The sequence below is a fragment of the Trematomus bernacchii genome, unplaced genomic scaffold (genome assembly GCF_902827165.1).
Source record: "Trematomus bernacchii unplaced genomic scaffold, fTreBer1.1, whole genome shotgun sequence".
NCBI classification, from domain to species: domain Eukaryota; kingdom Metazoa; phylum Chordata; class Actinopteri; order Perciformes; family Nototheniidae; genus Trematomus; species Trematomus bernacchii.
The window spans coordinates 3,067,743-3,083,319 of record NW_022987942.1 but is presented as its reverse complement, the minus strand read 5'-3'; the positions used below and the strand labels follow the sequence as shown (position 1 = coordinate 3,083,319).

The following is a 15,577-nucleotide window of genomic DNA, read 5'->3' as shown; positions in this document are numbered from 1 at the left end:
AATGTCACTGAAGCACAGTCTCTTCATAATGACTAATGGGCTTCTTCTACTCTTTCTACCCAGGCATGTGACTCCACTTTCCTCGTCTCTCCTCATTCATTTCCCCCAAGGCCAAGTCCAATGAGTTCCTACTTATAAATATTCATTTTTGAATTATGGACCACTGAGCTTCACCCTATTTTGCGAGGCTTCTACACACTCACTCCTGTGCCTCTCAGGTGACCGCAGAGGCACAACAATCACTTGAGCGGCTGGCCCTCATTTTGATTTATCGACTTTGTCTGTTTGTAACGAAAAGCCTGCGTCCCCAAACTCCTTAGACATGCTAATTCATGTAAATGTATGCCTGCCCAAGTATTCACCTTGAGCAAAGCACACATGTTGTAAATAGATAGTTGCCATCATTTAATGATCTTTGGAAATCTTCAGTGCTTTTTTATTATCTCCTTAAAACCTCTCTGGCTTCATTGTTATGGTAATGTGGTACACACATCTTCCAATTGGAGGTCCAGCTGTGCCTGACAGAACTTTTCTTGAGGGTGTGATGTCAGTGTTGTGGGGAGGGAGGTACTGTACTGAAATGCATATCATTTTAGTTAACATACAGTATAGGGAGAACCCTGGTTCTGGACGGAGAACCGTGTGGTAAATCTGTCCTACTTTTCATTGACTGCAAGGTGCTCTTTCTACATAGTGCAGGAAATTAAGGCTAATTAATTAAAGTGTTTCAAAGAGGACAAGTTATGGTACTTTTCAGGTTCATATCAGTATGTAGTGTCTCTACTGGGACATGTCTCCATGCTTTAATGTTCAAAAAGCTCTTTATTTTTCTCATACTGCCTGTGCTGCAGCACCTCTTTTCACCCTCTGTCTGAAACCAGAGCCCAGTCTGCTCTGATTGGCTAGCTGGCCGACTCTGTTGTGATTGGACAGCTTAGAGACATTTCGGAGATGTCCCACCCCTTAGCCTATCACGTAAAATGTGTTGGAGCGCTAGCCAATAAAAGCACAAGTCACATAGTGATGTCATTATGTTCAGGAAGTAAACAAAGGAGTCCAATGGAGGCGTTTTAGGCAGGGGGGGGGGGGATGTGGCAGAGAAACACAGGGATTTTTTAGCCTTTGCAGACCATTTACATCAACAGGATGCAATAGTGAACTAATCAGTATGCATTGTTTCTTCAAATTGATGTTAAACACACTTAATCAAAGAGCAAAGTTCAGGTACGGTATTAAAACGTCCATTTTCAGCATATTTGTCTTTATTAACTTGAAGGACCTTGGCTTATCTGCAACAAAATGAGTATATCCTTCTTCAGACGTGAAGATTCTAAAGTAGTAAAAAGGTGATCACCTTCAATCATAAGACAGAAAGGAAAAGTGACAAGGTCAAGCAAGATGTCCAGTTTTTGTACTCTTTTAACCAAATGCAGCACTAAAAGTATAGAAATCCAGTTTAGCGTTTTCTCACAATCAGCTCTCTGAAGCCTGAAACTAAAACCAACTCCAACATGCAGTAGTTATTACAGCTTTGTGGCTGTATTATTGCAAATCAATCGTCATCATTGCAGCTGAAGGTTCCAGACAAGATTTAGTCAAAAGCACCCCCCTTTTATAGCAAGGCCTCATCATTTATAACATGGAGCGCAAGCTCTGCAGAGCCCAGCTGGCTAATATAGGACCATACACATCTGTGGTCAACCTTTCAGCAGCAGAGTTAAATAAAGTTTTTAATGAGAGCAGCTGTTTGATTCTGAGGCAGAACCAATCTCTATAACCCAGCTGGCTCCGGCGGGACTTGCTACACAACATTTTCTGGACTAGAAAGATAGTGCAGTGATGAGCGATCTGTGTATATGAGAAGAAAAACAGCCAATGTTTCTGTAAGAACAAATACACACAGTTGAGTCATATAGCTTTGTATTCTGTCTATAAAGCGTAAGCAGCCGCTCTCAGCAGCACATACTGTGTGCATAAGAAGATGCCCATCAGCCCATCTTGGGCCAATGCTGAGTGGGATGGAAGCTGACAGGCTCATTAACACAGCGGATACACAGCCTACGGCCATATGTGCAAACGGGGAGGACTGGGAGTATCCCACCAATCCACCAGCCACTTAAAACACACTAATTGGACCCACATAGATCACACTAATGATTCAACAGCAGCAGCTAAACACCAGTGTTGTCCATATCCATTGGCCTCCCTGTTTGTAGGTTTAACACTGAAACTGAGATGGCCAGTTTGTGTGAGCTGCCACCAGTTTTTTTGTGGTTGCTGCTGTTTTCAGTTATTGTGTGTTTACTGTATAAATCACTATATGAGCTCTAAACTAATTAAATTCCTCTGTGCATCGGTAATAGGAAGCTAAGAGATATAATTGTTGTCATTTTCATGCTATCCTTTTAATTACTTTCTGGTTCCATTTCATTCCATTTGAATTGACAGCCTGATCAACTTTTAATTGCCACTTTTTGCAAACAGCTTATCAGCCTGCTCCAAGCCTGCATGCAGAGTACTAAATGACCTGGCCAAACACACCCCTGCGAACACACTCGGAAACACAACCGCAGACATACACCCTGAGCCAATCCTATGCATCCGTGTGTGTGTTGAACACACACACACACACACGGAGCCTTTCGCAGCAGATGTATGGTGGAGCTTGACAGAGTGAGATGCGGATGCAGCAAACAGGAAGCCCATTCATTTCCCTAAAGAACAGCAGCAGCAGGAAGAAGAGAGCACAGAGAAGAGAGGGGCGAGCTGGGAGGAGGATGGAGATAGCAAAGAGCGAGGTAATCCATCATTCCATCCATATGCACCTGCACAAGAAGCCCTGAAGCATTGTGGGCCCCCAGAACTTCACACAGCCCACCCTGCAGCTCACATGAAACCTACATTTACATAATCTGACTATGTTACTGTGACTTTTTTTCTTACCATAATATCATGTTAGGTATTTTAAACTCAACCTGTTTCTGGTAAACATACTTTAAACGATGCATTTATAACCATAGGTTTCTATAAAAACATGTGCAATTAAGCTCATAACAAGTGGCACGTTTAAGTTGATAGAACATAACTGATAATGTGATGTGCTTTGAAGTTATACTGGGAAGACAACTCTGTCACATACATCATTCTGGATCCATCATTGGTCCAACATCTATCCTTCCAAACATCCAAATGACACAGAACGGCACTATTGTCTCAATAAAAACTGAGCGCATATAATTCAGACATCAACAGCCAATGGAATATAAACTATAAAACAACTTAAAGTATCAATTTTGACCTCAGTCTATTGGTATAATTAACAGCTTAATTGACAAAAGCCAGTTGCCAGTAACACCTCCTACAGCATTGGTAATATATATAGTTGTAATTATGGCTGTAACAATTTAAGTTCCCCTAATTTCAGGTTGAGAATAACAGCAAGTAGCTGCACTTACAATACAGATGGATTTCGATTTCTCTAAATACTAAAAACAATCTTTTGAAGAGCGAGTCTTGCATGGATATAGTAGTTGATGGTTCCTTGCAGTGGCGTTTTCTCCTGGAGGCCAAGGGAAGCCAGGCTTCCCCTGTTTTTTCGGATTGTAGTTATAATTTTAATAAATAAATAAAAACACTTAGTTTAGTTTCGGAAGTTCTTCTTTGCTGTGTGTTGCTGCCGGCCCGTCTCTCCCCCATTCTCATTGAGTATTTTACAAAGAGTGAAACAGCGCCCCTCTAGATGTTATGGTAAAACAGTAGATTGCACTCTCTGTTGTGAGAGGAGGCCAGCCGAAATTGGATTCCCTTGGTGAAAAAAAATGGAGGGATTGACCAATCAGACAAGGCTCACGTCATGCCCCTGCCAACCTGTGATTAGTCAGAGGCCGTTTCTCAATCGCGAGGATGCTGGCTTGGTAGCACAGCCGAGCCGAGCATCTTGCTTCAGAAGCGAGGCAAGAATACTTCCTGGTATTCGGAAAACAAAGAGTGGAACAGGCTAGCAAGTGTGCAGGTGTGCGTCATATGAGAGGCCCCGCCTTACATCTTCCGCCACAGATTTGGGGAAATTGGTCCATGCGCAAAGCATTGTGGGGATTTTAAGGACGCGAAGTCTACCCATGTGCAGCCTCGAAATTTCCCCCAAACCAAGGACGCGGCCTCGGTGGAATTCCAAGTATGCTGGAGATTGGAACAGTCCTTCGGCGGCACTCGATGACGTAGCATCGTTGAAATATTGGCTTGGAAGCCAATATCCTCGCGATTGAGAAACGGCCAGAGCCATGCCAAGGGAAGCCAGAGGCGGCTGGCTTCCCTTGCCTCACAATCCAATCAAATCGCATCAACTTAGTGGTGCAGTGACGCGTCCTAAAACCCGGAAATAAGCTGCGCTCGCGTTCCCTCGACAAAAAAGCAATGGGATTTCTCCATAGGATTTTGGAAAGAGCTGGAAATAAGGTCTGTGGAAAACGAACCTGTTAGATAAATGCACGTTTTATTCAGCCGGATAATATCCACATGTCTACTCTACTTTTATAATTTTCAAATCATAAATCTAATCGATAGATAGATAGATAGCGTCACTGCACCACTCTCACCGCCGTTAGAAAGTAGCAAGCAACTGAAGCAAGTGCAATTATGGAGGATGGAGATTTGGAGTATTTAATCAAAAAATAATTGTACTAAACTTCCACTACAGCAGCAACTAAACAATTAATCTGATGAAAGGCCAATGCCCAAACTGGAGCTGTGTACAGCGAGGAAAAAAGGAGCGAATCGGACGTAAAACGTTAAAGGTCTCCTGATTTAGTTTGTGAATGAATGTTTTTTAGAGTTTCGGCTGGAGAGTGCGTGCGGACCTGTCGGTTACAAAGCAGGCGTGTGTAAATCCTGCATCTGTATGATACAAATGTGTGTAAAATGATACCGGGCGCTGTAATCACTCATCTGGTTACAGCGTTACATTGACCACCCCCCCCCCCCACCCCAAAAAAAGAACGCATTATTGGCTTCCCCTAATTTTTTCCCCACGCCACGCTACTGGTTCCTTGTACCTAAACTGAGAAAACATCTATAGTAGAAGCACAAAAAGACAAAGTTCACGCCGATTAATTTCAGTACTTGATAATTATAGGATTATTTTTAGGGATTATTAGAGATCACAGATTAAAGTGAAAAAATAAATCTAGATAAAACATTTTAGACAGAATGTCCTTACAAGGGAGTCCCAATGTCAATAAAGACTTGAAGATGTGTTTCAGTTAGATCGACTACCTTCGTAAAGTATCATCTTTAGGCGCGTTCACACCGGAGTACTTTTACCCGTACTTTTCCCGTTTAGTTCCGATCGTGCCTGGAATTTTGCGTTCACACCAAAAAGAGTACTAAGTTCCGAGAACTTTTACCCTCATTTTTAGTGCCTGCTAGAGAGGTGGTACTATCCTGGGGAGAAAAAAGTACCAATTTCGATTGGCTGGGCGAATTGCAAACCACGCCCCGTAAAACTCTGAAAAGTTTTGTGAAGCCGCTGGGAGTCCCAGCAGCTTCTACTGAAGCCAGTCCCCAACTCCGGGGACTTCCGGCCGGGGACTCCGGGTGGCAGTATACGCCGTGAAGTTGTTTGCGGCCTGCCAGTAAACCCAAAGCAGAAGAAGAAGAAGTGACGTCAGCGGCTTCATTTGCCTAATCTTCCCTCAGGGAACTTATTCCGGTGTGAACGCGATCTGTACTTAGTTCCATGGGGGTACTAAGTGCTGGGCACTAAGTACGGTAAAGTACTTGGTGTGAAATCGGCTTTTAATTCATTTTACAATAATATGACTGTTTCCATGGAGGAAAAACTCAACTAAAACTTTAAGTCGACCTGATGAAAAGTCTCCAATATGATTTTGCCACTTGACAAAAGAGAAAAAGAAAAAGTTTAATATGAATAAAATGTTCTATAATATCTTAATTTATATTGTATATAATGTTTAGTGTCTTTCTATAAAGTAAGTTTAATGAGAAAACAATTAATTCGATTAAGATTGGGCACCCGGACGTCTAATTTAAAGAGTGACGGCAGCAGAAAGCACACAGCTTGTTCAGTGATTGACAGATTAAAAGGTAGATTCTCACCGTAAAGTACTTTTGAGAGTTCTGCCTCTCCATCAGAGAGGATTGTAAAGGTCCTGAACCCTGGAATCCTTCAAAGGAGACTCACAGCTTCTGCTTAGCAAGTCTGAGCAAACACACAGAGCCACAGTTGTGTGCAGTCCACATCAAAACTGGATTAGGAAATGCAATTAAAGTGGATTAATTATGGATGGAGGGCTGTTCAGTTCTGCATCATCTTCGCAGGCCTGTGCTTAAACACTGGCTGCTTCCTGCACAGGAAAGGACAGGGCAATCTGTGGACAGCCTGGAGAACAGAGGATGCTGAGTGAGGGGTTGTGATGGGGGAACACACGGAAGCAGACACAAGCAGTCTGCACACCTGTAACCATGCTGACACAGACAGTAGTAGACATTACACCATCTTTCCGAGCTCCTAAGTGCACCTTTCCCATATGTTTAGAGACATAGCTTTATCTAGCTCAACTACAGACACAGGCCTTTATTAGAAACAGGCTCATACATCAATTACTCTCAACGGTTTCTGGACGTATTTTCATCAGAAAGCATTTTTCTTTTCTCATTTAAAAATGGGATCTTGGATTTTTTGGTTGGTACATTTTGGATGTATAAAGAGAACAACCCGTTAATTCCTATGACAGTTGATCAGTGGTGCGTGAAGCACATGCATTTGGGTTTTCCTTAAGCCCCGCCTCCAATCTGCAGTGTCACAGCTGGTCTCGGCTTAGGCCTAGGCTCCACGGGAACAAGAACGGCAAAACGCATCGGAGTAACGCAAACGCAACCGCAAAAAACCTTCCGCCCACACGCAATATACACCGGATTGTGTCAAGCTCCACGAGACGGCTCCGTTTACATCCAACCGCTGGAAAAGCTGCAGTACATATGCCGAGCCTGTACGTGGCGCTGTAACTTCCTCCACAAAAGCAGCAAAGAAGAATGGTTGTCATGGCTGCACTTCTGTGTATTCTCCGCGGTGGGGGCCGAGGGAACCGGGCAGAGTTTTTCGCCGGTCAACGTGTGTTAAAGTTTAAATCTTCCGGACAAAATTATAAAAGTGCCGGTCAAAGGTCTTCTTTGTTATTTATTGAGCTTTAAAACAAATGAATAACGACGATATAATGATATATGATAATAAAATACACAGAGCCTCTCTTTTTCCTCTCTTCTCTTCTGACAGCGTCAGTGTCTGTCTCATGCAGCAGCTGATCCAGTAATGATGACTCGACAGTAAAAATAAACATATTTATAACTAGTTTAGGTAGTTTGAGAGGTAATTAAAATAGCTAAGGGTGATGATCTGACTTGAAGTGTGTGTTTTGCTCCCGCTGAGCAGAGGTGGGGAGAGGCGGGGCTATGAAACGGGTGACCGTATAGGCGACCCCACGGCCCCGTTGGACGCCCCAGAGCGCTCCGTTCCCAGATCTATCCACCTTTGGACCCGTTGTCGTTTGCGGGGTCTGTTTCTACGTTTCCGTTACGGCGTCGTCGAGCTTAAAGGGCTATACGCATGAGAAATATGCGGATTCAACCCGTTTTTGTTCCCGCGGAGCCTAGGCCTTAGTCAAATGAATGGAGAGAGAAAATAACTCTGGATTCAGCTGTTAGCACATTTAAAAATGTTTAGACCCTAATCATAAATAAGGGCTATAAAAGTGTTTGTACTGGGTAGCCTATTAACAGAAGTCCCTTCCCAATGTATGTCAATGGGACAAATATGTTTGGGCCCAATGATGAATATTCTATATATTATTCAAGTAATAAGATAAGAAATCATTTGGCTGAATTAAAATGCCTCATAAAAAAACTAAAAATAATTGTACAGAAATACAAGTTTAACCTAACCACAGCTCAGGTTTAATGTCTGGTCTGCTGAAAGAGGATTTTTCCAGCCCTATTCAAACATTGGGGAAAGCAATACATTGAAACAGACATATATTACAGTATTGCCTTGATTTAAAAAATAATTGTGTTCTGTAACTATATTTACCATATCTTATATCATGACATGCTACCATGTTGTGTCTCATTGTTCCAGCTTGCTGTCGATGCATAGTCCAAATGTTTCCCTTGTCGTCTTGATATATTCAGGATAATATAATGTTTCCATTATTAAACACGCCTCACCATTCTACTGTATTACTCTTCTACCCATTTTGCACAAAAATGAGTTCAGTTAGGGAAAGTTTAGTTCGCAGTTGGTTTTACTTGGGTCATGACATCACCATTTACGCCCCAGCCACACCAGCGTGAATACCCCTTATAATAACAACGTTGGCGGACTGCGTTGGAGCTGTGCTCATGTTGTTTTTAAAATGTACAAATCCAGACTGAAATGCAAGCACGACTTCTCCAGTTTCTCTCCTTTAACACAAATGTAGAATCTACTTTTCAGTTGGTTTAATTAGTAGTGAGTTACTGTCAGTGATACTTAATTTCAGCACACTTTTCATTCTAAAAGCTGTCCAGTCGCTCAAAGGGCTTCATTTTCAGGGTTTTTAGTATAGAACGTTTGGTTTTATTGACTGCAATTTAACACAGCCGGAGGAATGGCAAAGAAAGTTGAGGCAATTGATATTAGTTGGTGAATGAAAACATTATTTTTGTTGATAAGAGAGAAAGAAAACCATGCCATAGGAAAGACCTAAGTGTCTAACAGCTTAAAGACCAACTGTGGAGATTTGGAAGAGAAGAGTCATTCATTACTCGTGCTTTTCAACACACCCACGCCCACCATGGCTCTCAAGTAGCAGCTTAAGTCCTTTAATCCTTCTCCCTCTACGGACTCTTTCCCTGTGGGAATGTGTCATTTCCTAGAATGCATTAGCAGCTTGTGTGGATCCCTATCAATTCAGTAGTGTGTCCTTCTTCAGTTGTGTCCATTCTGCTTTCAGCACCTCAGCAATGTAACAGTATCCAGTGTATGTGTCTGTTCCATCAGCACTACTGAAGTTGGGCACTTGCTCTTACTCACAACACACTAAGTAACATATTTATTCAGATAAATTAGGAAGGCTTTTACCACAGGACGCCTAGCTCCTGATTCATTAGTTGAAAAGCATCCTAATAAATTTCCCACTTTTAATGTTTCACAGAGCTATTAAAAGGCGTACCGAGGCACGCACAGCCCTGTTCCCCATTACAGCTTTCAATAAATGACAATCAGCACTCAGTGTAAACGGGAAGAGGAGGGGGAGGGCGTCAGACTTGTCAGCCAGCATTTCAAAGCCTTCCTAATAGCACGTAAAGACTTATTAGGCATTGTGTGCTGGCGCTTTAGAAGAGTGAGGCACTTTGTTCCAGAGTTGCGCAGGCTTAAGTTAATGAATACAGCCGCTGCTTGACTGAGGCTAATTCACATCGCTCAGCTGAAGAGGGTCCATATCAATCTATATCAGTTACACAGGGACTTTCAAAGATGAAGGGGAAACTGCTAGCGAGCTAGGGAGAAACTGAGAGCTAAAAAAGAGATAAGCCTTTTCAGAAGGCGAGAGAATACAGAGATGGAGCCGCAGAGAATTTACTTCATCTCCTATTCAGATTGTTTAAGTTTCAGTCTTTGCAAGAGAAGCTAGGACAGGGATTCAGTAATGTCTGATAACAGCACAACACTGTTAACTGATATATATCTACAGCAAAATCAATCAATCGTACAGCTTTCTGTGATATTTATCATTTCCTTTTCAGGAAATGAGCTCCTCGGAGACGGATCCTAAATCAATCTTAGATATTCTTAAAAAAAAAAGACCAAGCAATACCGAAACTGATTTATTGATATCGATCCAAAAGATTGCCCCAATTCCTCAACTGTACTGTGACCCAGGATTGCAACAATCCTCATTCTCATTCGAACAGATAGTAAGCTTAAGATTGTACCTAATGTGCAGACCCAATGCAATTGGTAAGTGGAAGACATACTGTATAATAATATGGTGCCGTTTTACAGCTCCAATATGCTCTACCTAGAGTTTCTTTGGTCTGTAGTGGTAATGATGAATATCTAGGAATGTCGGCGTAGGGTCTTGACAACCCTTTCTCTGCTTGAGCTGTACAAGTACAAGAATGTATTTGACTGTGGATGACATTTACATACATGGAGGACCTGAAAGCAAAAAGCCTTGAACACGGTTCAGGTACCTGAGTCTGAATCAAAGTGAACCCACTCAGGGTAGCGGCGAGGCCTGGTGGGTGAGGTGGGCTGTTAACAGTCCTAGCAGAGAGACACCTTCACCAAGACACTGACTGCTGTCTGTTTTTCTGGCTGTTTAGGGAGCGCTCGGTTTGATATGCAACAGCCTTTTTTGTGGGACCCGGCCCAATTAAACTCCTGGTTTTGATAGGCAGCGAGTGTGTGTGACGTAGCCTGTACAGGATTTATTTTACTGTCCGTCTGTGTGAGGGAGATGGGAGAAAGTGAGAGGAGGAAAAAGCCGAAGCAAGTGTTACAACGGCGGTTTAACCTTCCTGTTGTCCTCGGACAATATTTGACCGGTTCCCCAACTTATGTCGGGATAAAGGATTATTTTATATTAGTGCCAGAAAAATAACATGTTTGCTTGTCTACTACGTTTTTCTACGAGAAAACAATTATGATCACTTTCATTAGGTTTTGGGTTTTATTCAAATGTATAGCATCTGTGCTTTCCATTTTTCTACTGAAATCATTGCTTTGAGACCAATTCTGACATATATAGTTATCCTCATTAAAAAGCTTAAAAGAGACATCTGTTAGTATCTCTCTCTGCTTTTATATGTTCTTGCCTTTTCAAAACCCCCAATAAATGCGGGTTGATTAGGAGTTTTTGTCCCAGTGCTCCTTCGAGTCGATATCAGAAATGGGTATTCAATTGAGTAGTAGGTTTAAAGATAAGAATGTAGAAGTCCCAACTTGTTTATAGCACCTCTCACAAAGGATTTCCTTCACATTCTGTGGCTCTTCTTTTCACCAACAAATAGCTAAATTGGTGCATTTGCTTAATTTTTTTTACCAGACTCCTGCTGCAGTCAGATAACACGGGTAATACCGACAGAGTCAAACATATGCCAGCTATTTTTTCTTGAGCCTCAACAAAGTGGTCAACGTGAAGACAGCAAAGCACTACATTTAAAACAATGACATTTTGTACATTTCCATCCAATATGGAACTCGCATGCGTTGGTTATCTTTCTTTTATATCCACAATAACTAACCCTATTCCAAATTATTTATACAAGCTGCTTAATATGACAGTCTGGTAGGAGTGGTTCCCTGGAAGCTCCACTTTCATTTACAGTGTCTTTAACTGTACCTGCCAAAGGTGTAAGCACTAGGATCTAAATCAAAAAGAAGGCAGCCATTATCTAGAAAACACACACACACACACACACACACACACACACACACACACACACACACACACACACACACACACACACACACACACACACACACACACACACACACACACACACACCACACACACACACACACACACACACACACACACACACACACACACACACACACACACACACACACACACACACACACCACACACACACACACACACACACACACACACACACACACACACACACACACACACACACACACACACACACACACACACACACACACACACACACACACACACACACACACACACACACACACACACCAAGAGCAACAGTGTAAATGTGATTAAACCATCCCTAAACAATCAGTTTGTCATGGCACAAGACACATGCACACACACTCAAAGCTATATCTTGTTTATTATCACGTCCATTAGCATGAGTGACGGGAAGGCTAAGAGAGGGGAGCGGTTACACTAGTCTCCTGCGCTGTGACTAAATACTTCTGAAGTTTAGGGATATTGTGCGTTAGGGCCTTCATCATCAACAGGCCCCGTCCAGAGCAGAAGGGCTGACCTTTAACACTGCTGCATCTTCACTAGTGCTGCAGTGATGATGGATTACAGAGTCCTCCTCAGCGGACAGGATGGGAGCAGAGCCTTTCAGAGACAATGATGTGTGTGGAGTATCCTCCACCCTCCTGCCATACCTCTTCCCCTCGGGATGGAGCGGACGCAAATCCTGCTTTTCCAGCCTGCTGCCCCCCAACACGGCCCAGTGGGTGCTGTGTAAAGGCTGCGCAGAACGTATGTACCAATAGGAGTGTGGCTTTGTCAGTCAAGGTGTCAGCCAGACTGATGGCTCATTGTGTGGGCTGACAGCCGTCTGAGAGCTATAGCACTTCCATTAAGAAGGAACATCACTCACTGGCCATAACAGCCACGCTCCTCTCTGCTCACTGGCATGGAGGATAACAGGGACCAACATATACTCGGGCTAACAGCAAACTCTCCGTCAGCTCAACAGACATGTCAGAAAGTCCTATTGTTCATACAGATGTCCCTCAACATGCTGATATGTTGATATGCAGAGCTGGGAAAGTACTGCTTTCATAGGACTGGGTTCCCATAGTTTTGTGTGAAAGCTAAAGCCTCGAAACTGCATATCAAATCGCATGTTGACATTTTAGGGGATTATTTTCTGTACTGCAGTGTGAGGGAGAGAAACTCCCTCTGGATGGAGCACAGAGGTTTTAGCCTTTACAGACTGTTAACATGCACAAAAACCTATAGAACACACCCTTAACCCTAGAAAGCATCATTTGGCCGTTGCATAAGTTATCCCGAAAATGTTTCTGATGTTCACATAGACATTTGTGTTGGTTTTCAAGCTTATGCAAACCGTATGCAAAAACATTTGTAGAGAGAATTATAGTAAATATGTACCCCCCTTTTAAAGAGTTTATATTTTAATAATTGTATTTACTCAATTTCTTGTGTTATAGCTGCACTAATGTGGCAAACTGAGACTCCAAAACATTCGTACAGAACTCAACAGGTGCCTGAATGGAAATAATTATAATAATGTGTGCACACAAAATAGTACTTATTATATTAAATCCCATGGTGAATCCGTTTGGGTTAAGCTTTTATCATTTGTATTCAAGGTTTTAAATAACTTGAGCTCAAAGTAAGATCTCTGAGCATCATGGAGAAACATTTGTTCTTGTAAAATCCCTGGTGTTACAAGTAACACCTGTGTGGTTATGAGTTTATTAACCATGAAATGAATATTCCAGATGAAATATGGATGGTAAAGCCTATTTGTGTATGCTACGGTTTGAAGTACTGAGTATTTTCTTTATTGCAAAGTGAACACAACGGTTGCAAGTCAAAAACAAATAAAAAGGTGTTCAGCCTAACACTAATAGTGTTAACATGCACACACACGCAAAGCGTAATCTGATCAAGGCTTTTGATTGAAATGGAGTCCAGTTAGTTAATGGCATAGAAAGGATTGTTTAAGTGGGATGTAAAAACTAAACGTCAATTTTTAAATCATAACCTATCAAACTATTCTCATTCAGAGTTTTGGGGTGGCAGTAGCCCAGTCTGTAGGCCTTGGGACTTGGCTTGAGAACCGGAGGGTTGCCGGTGTAAGTCCCTGACGAGGCCACAGTATACATGTATGTGGGTGACAAATACAGAGGGGTTCATTGGAATCCTCCGTTTCCTGAGTATGTGTGTGCAGCTTCCAGGACCACACAAAGCTGTACACACACACAAACACACACACACACACACACACACACGCTCCTACCTCATCCAGTTCAGAGATGAAGACGGGCTTCTCTTCAAAGCCGATGGGCATGGGATCGTTGGGTGGGATTTCCACCTCTTCATACATCTTAGTGTTCTCTCTGCGGATTCCCTCAGGAAGCATCATCTGAATGTCACAAACACAAAAGAATCTCACAAACTCAGAAATCATTTAACTGGATTCTATACCACCCTCAGAGTAGGACATTCAAAGTCATTCACTGTTGGAATTCAGCTATAGTCTCATATAAATGTATGCTTATTCCCCATATCGTTATTATGGCCAGGTACATTTACACATACAAGGAATTTGCTTTGGTGTCTGGTGGTGCAAACATAAACAATCTAAGAAATAAGTTGAAAGAGTAATTTCAAAATATAACGTTAATAAAAAGAAACTATTTAGTATTAAAAAAGAATAAAGACAGGTATTTACACAACATTTACTGTACATTTAAATATACATAAGAACCTAAAAAAACTAAAAAACCTAGGACAATGAATTTATATATGACAAAATACAGTGTATTACATTTTAAAGTGGAGGGCTGTGAAGACGTGTGTGCAGAAATGTGCAAAATGTATTCAGATTTAATATATTGTATTACATATAATATATATAATATACATATATATATTAATATATGAATCAGTACTTATTTCTAACATTTGTCTAAGCACTGCATCCAAAAGGCAAATCACATAAAACACAACACCATTAATGGACATATTGAATTAAGATCTTAGTGTTTAAGATCTTGCTTTTTTGTCAATCTTTTAGATTGTAAGCAGACTGAAACGTGGAAACTTCAGTCAAACTTCAAAGCAATTCGAGGCTCACCTTGGCTCCACCAACAAACGCAGGCGTCTTTGCGGCCTCTGCATGGCAGTCATAGACGTTGGGATATCGGATACGTTCGTACACTCTCTCTCTGCTCAGTATAGGATCCCGCCGTGCAGTCAGCAGCGCCTGCTCCCTGTGTCCGCACACAAGACATATGGACCATAAAAAGAAAAGAAAAGAAAGAATCTGTAAATGAAAGCTAGGGTAAGTCCTTTAAGAGGAAGAGAATGACAATTCCAAAGTCTCTCAAAGTAAATAATCAGAAATGTCCTTTCACTAAAACATCAGCAGCGTGTCACATCTGCAGCCACATGGTGAGTCCTCACATGCCTCCATACTTTAGCTTGAGAGCGAGTGGTGCAGTGAGTGATTCAAATGGAGAGGCACAGATGTGTGGCATTATGTTCTGTCCTAAAGTGGCTTACCTCTCTGCTAATCTTTTCCTTCAGACTGGCCTGGATTTGGTCATGCTAAGATTTTTAATTAAACAGATCGCTGCCCTTTTTTTTCATCCCCTGAAATTAAACTTCCAAAAAAACAGTATTCTACCAAAAAGGAAAAAGATCTGACAAGCTGCAGTATGGCTGTGCCTTTTTTTAATGATTTTGTAAAGCTCAAGCCTAGTTGTCATGAAAAATGCAGAAGCTTGTCGGTGTTGGTGTGGAGCACAGGAGGAGACGGCCAGAGAACAAAGACAAATGAGGACCAAGAGGAGGTTTGGAGAGATGATATACCGCTGAGTTCTCATCTCTCGGGGGTCAAAGGTCAGGGCAGCATCTGAGGATTCGCCTTCTTCTCCTCCTTTCCCTCTCTTCCTCTCTCTCTTCTCCTCTCTGCGGTACAACTTCATCATCTGTTTCTCCTGCTCTGACTGGATGGTCACCTGGCACGCAAAGGTGGGCTTGGCTTCTCCAATGGCTAATCGGCTCACATCTGGAGGAAATGCATAGAAAATATAAGGCAAAATGTT

General features: G+C 42.1%; 1 protein-coding gene across 1 annotated transcript in view; it reads right to left on the bottom strand.

The window, feature by feature from the left end:
* The window catches only part of ascc3 (activating signal cointegrator 1 complex subunit 3), a 165,503-nt gene that overhangs the window by 125,333 nt on the left and 24,593 nt on the right, over window positions 1-15,577 (bottom strand). The window contains exons 6-8 of the mRNA XM_034115595.1: window positions 15,342-15,540; window positions 14,605-14,740; window positions 13,765-13,890 (exon numbers count right to left, since the gene is read on the bottom strand). Coding sequence (XP_033971486.1) covers window positions 13,765-13,890; window positions 14,605-14,740; window positions 15,342-15,540 — 461 coding nt within the window. The remainder of the gene's footprint in view (window positions 1-13,764; window positions 13,891-14,604; window positions 14,741-15,341; window positions 15,541-15,577) is intronic.